This window comes from Pterocles gutturalis, unplaced genomic scaffold, assembly GCF_000699245.1.
Source record: "Pterocles gutturalis isolate BGI_N339 unplaced genomic scaffold, ASM69924v1 scaffold29633, whole genome shotgun sequence".
NCBI lineage: Eukaryota > Metazoa > Chordata > Aves > Pterocliformes > Pteroclidae > Pterocles > Pterocles gutturalis.
The window spans coordinates 314-2,398 of record NW_010126576.1 but is presented as its reverse complement, the minus strand read 5'-3'; the positions used below and the strand labels follow the sequence as shown (position 1 = coordinate 2,398).

The window sequence follows — 2,085 nt, the reverse complement described above, 5'->3', positions numbered from 1 at the left end:
AGCTGGAAGAAGGCAACAGTGGCCGATAGGAAGGAGGAGAAGCCTGGAGCAGCCCTGCAGAGGCTGGTAGGAGATGCTGGGAGAGAAACCTGGTTCTTATTAAAAAAAAAAATTTAAAAAATTGAAAATTTACATGGAACCAGCGCAGCTAAAGCTGCAGGTTTTTGTCATTAATTAAGTAGGTGTTACACCTACCGGTGATGAAGGAGAATTTTTAGCTTGGCAAGGAAGAGCAACATACCCAGGGCCCAAAGTTTACGGGGCGGGAGCAGCAAGATCTGCACCCAGCTGGGAGCTCCTCGCCTTGGCTTCTCGCGTTTCCCAGTTCACCCTGCGCTTTGCTGAACGCCTCCTTTTTGCTACAGGTTGCATATATTTTTACAAAAAAGGCAGCTGAAGGGAGGAGAGTGAAGATATTTGCAGAGAAGAAGGACAGGTAGAGGATTACCCGTGTCCTCTACAGCAGAGGTGCTCTGGAAGCACCAACGCACGTTTCAGCGACCGCGGAGAGCCAAGGCTGGAAGACGGGACGCCAGTAGGTCGAAGAAAGGTCATCATCTTTCTTTTTTTTTTGATGGTGATTCTTTTTGGAAGCGAAGAATCTAAGACAGGAATCTGTAAGGCTGTAAACTGACTTGCCTTTTGATCTATTCGGCTCCATAAAAAATAATAAAAACCTCTTTAAATAACTTTGCAAAAGGCCAGTATCACCAAGGGAAGCCCTCCAACGCGCACATCGCTTTGCTTTCACAACGTCAGCTTGTCATTCCACTGCTGCTGGGACTTTAGCACACAAACAAGGTGTTAAAAATACCCAACCACCACCAAAAAGGAAAAAAAAAAAAAAACCACCAAACCTGCTTTGGACACAAAAATCTCCCCGTGTTGGGTTGAGGGTGGGAAGGGCAGGAGGACTCACGCTTCACCCAGCCTCCCCATCGCTCGCCCCTGCAGAAACTCCACCTCGCACGCACACCTGGTGGGCTCGGCCGGAGGGACGGCCGCGGTCGGGTCGGTGACGAAGGGAGAAGGGGGACGGCGAAGTGAGTCATGTCGCTGGAAGCGACGTTGCTAAGAGGATATCTGAGCAGAGCGGAGAAGGACTTGTTTAGAAAACACAAGAGTTATTTTGCACACATGGACGACAACAAGGCTACTGAAGTTTTTTCCAACATACTCCTTCCTCCCCTGCCCTCCCTCCCCCTACAAACAACAGAGTGGAACAAAAAAACGAACAAACAAACAAAAAAATCCCTAAGAAATCCAGGTAAAATCCTTGTCGTTCTCCCCAGAGTTGTCCTGCTCCTGCGGAGAGTCGACATCTTTGTCATCATCTAAAATCACGTCATCCTGTGACATTCCCACGTCATCCTTCCACTTGATGTCGTCGTCGTCTCCCATCTCCTCGTCTCCTTCCACTTTGATGTCATCCGGGTCTTCCATGTACTGCCCTTCCCCGGGGTAGCACTCGTCCGGAGACCCTTCCCCTCCGTTGTGGTCCAGGTGACTGGCGATGCCTCGCCCCGAGCAATCGGCGCAAACTCCGTGGCGGCGAGAGCCGTGCTTTATCCCCACGCTGGCCGCGGACATGAACACTCGGTTGCACACTTTGCAGACGTATTTTTTATCTTTGCTGTGGACCTGGAAAAAGAGAACGATGAGAAACATTAATGCCAACGGAGATGGACCGAGAGCTGCGGGGGAAGGATGCGCTCCCCCGTCCTCTGCAAAGGCAAAACCACCGCAGCCCACGAGCCCGAGACGGTCACGGGCTTTCATCGTGAACTCAACCCCACCATGATTAATTCGACCCTGTGATGGTGTCAGACAATGGAAAATCCTTTCGAGACTGCCTCGTAGTTTTGAGAGGAACTTTTATCACCCAACTTTTTTTCTCACCTTTTCTTTTCGTTTTTTTCTGGGGTGCAATAGTTGCATTACGCCACCACCACCTCCACGAGGAAAATTTTAAAAAGGGAAAAAAACCCACCACCCCCCAGCACCAGCTCTCTGCAGACCTGAGCAGAACACCCACGATCAAACCGCTGTTAACCACATTCATTTAACCCTCTCCTCCCTCCTGAA

The 2,085-nt window shown here is 50.1% G+C and overlaps 1 protein-coding gene across 1 annotated transcript; it reads right to left on the bottom strand.

Annotated features, from left to right (window-relative positions):
- Positions 1 to 1,254: 1,254 nt before the first annotated feature.
- On the bottom strand, positions 1,255 to 1,641 carry LOC104465826 (zinc finger and BTB domain-containing protein 46-like; the record flags this gene model as incomplete). Its single annotated transcript, XM_010079024.1, has 1 exon — positions 1,255 to 1,641. A coding segment is annotated over one exon (387 nt), but the record flags the coding sequence as incomplete, so codon positions are not given.
- Positions 1,642 to 2,085: the final 444 nt, after the last annotated feature.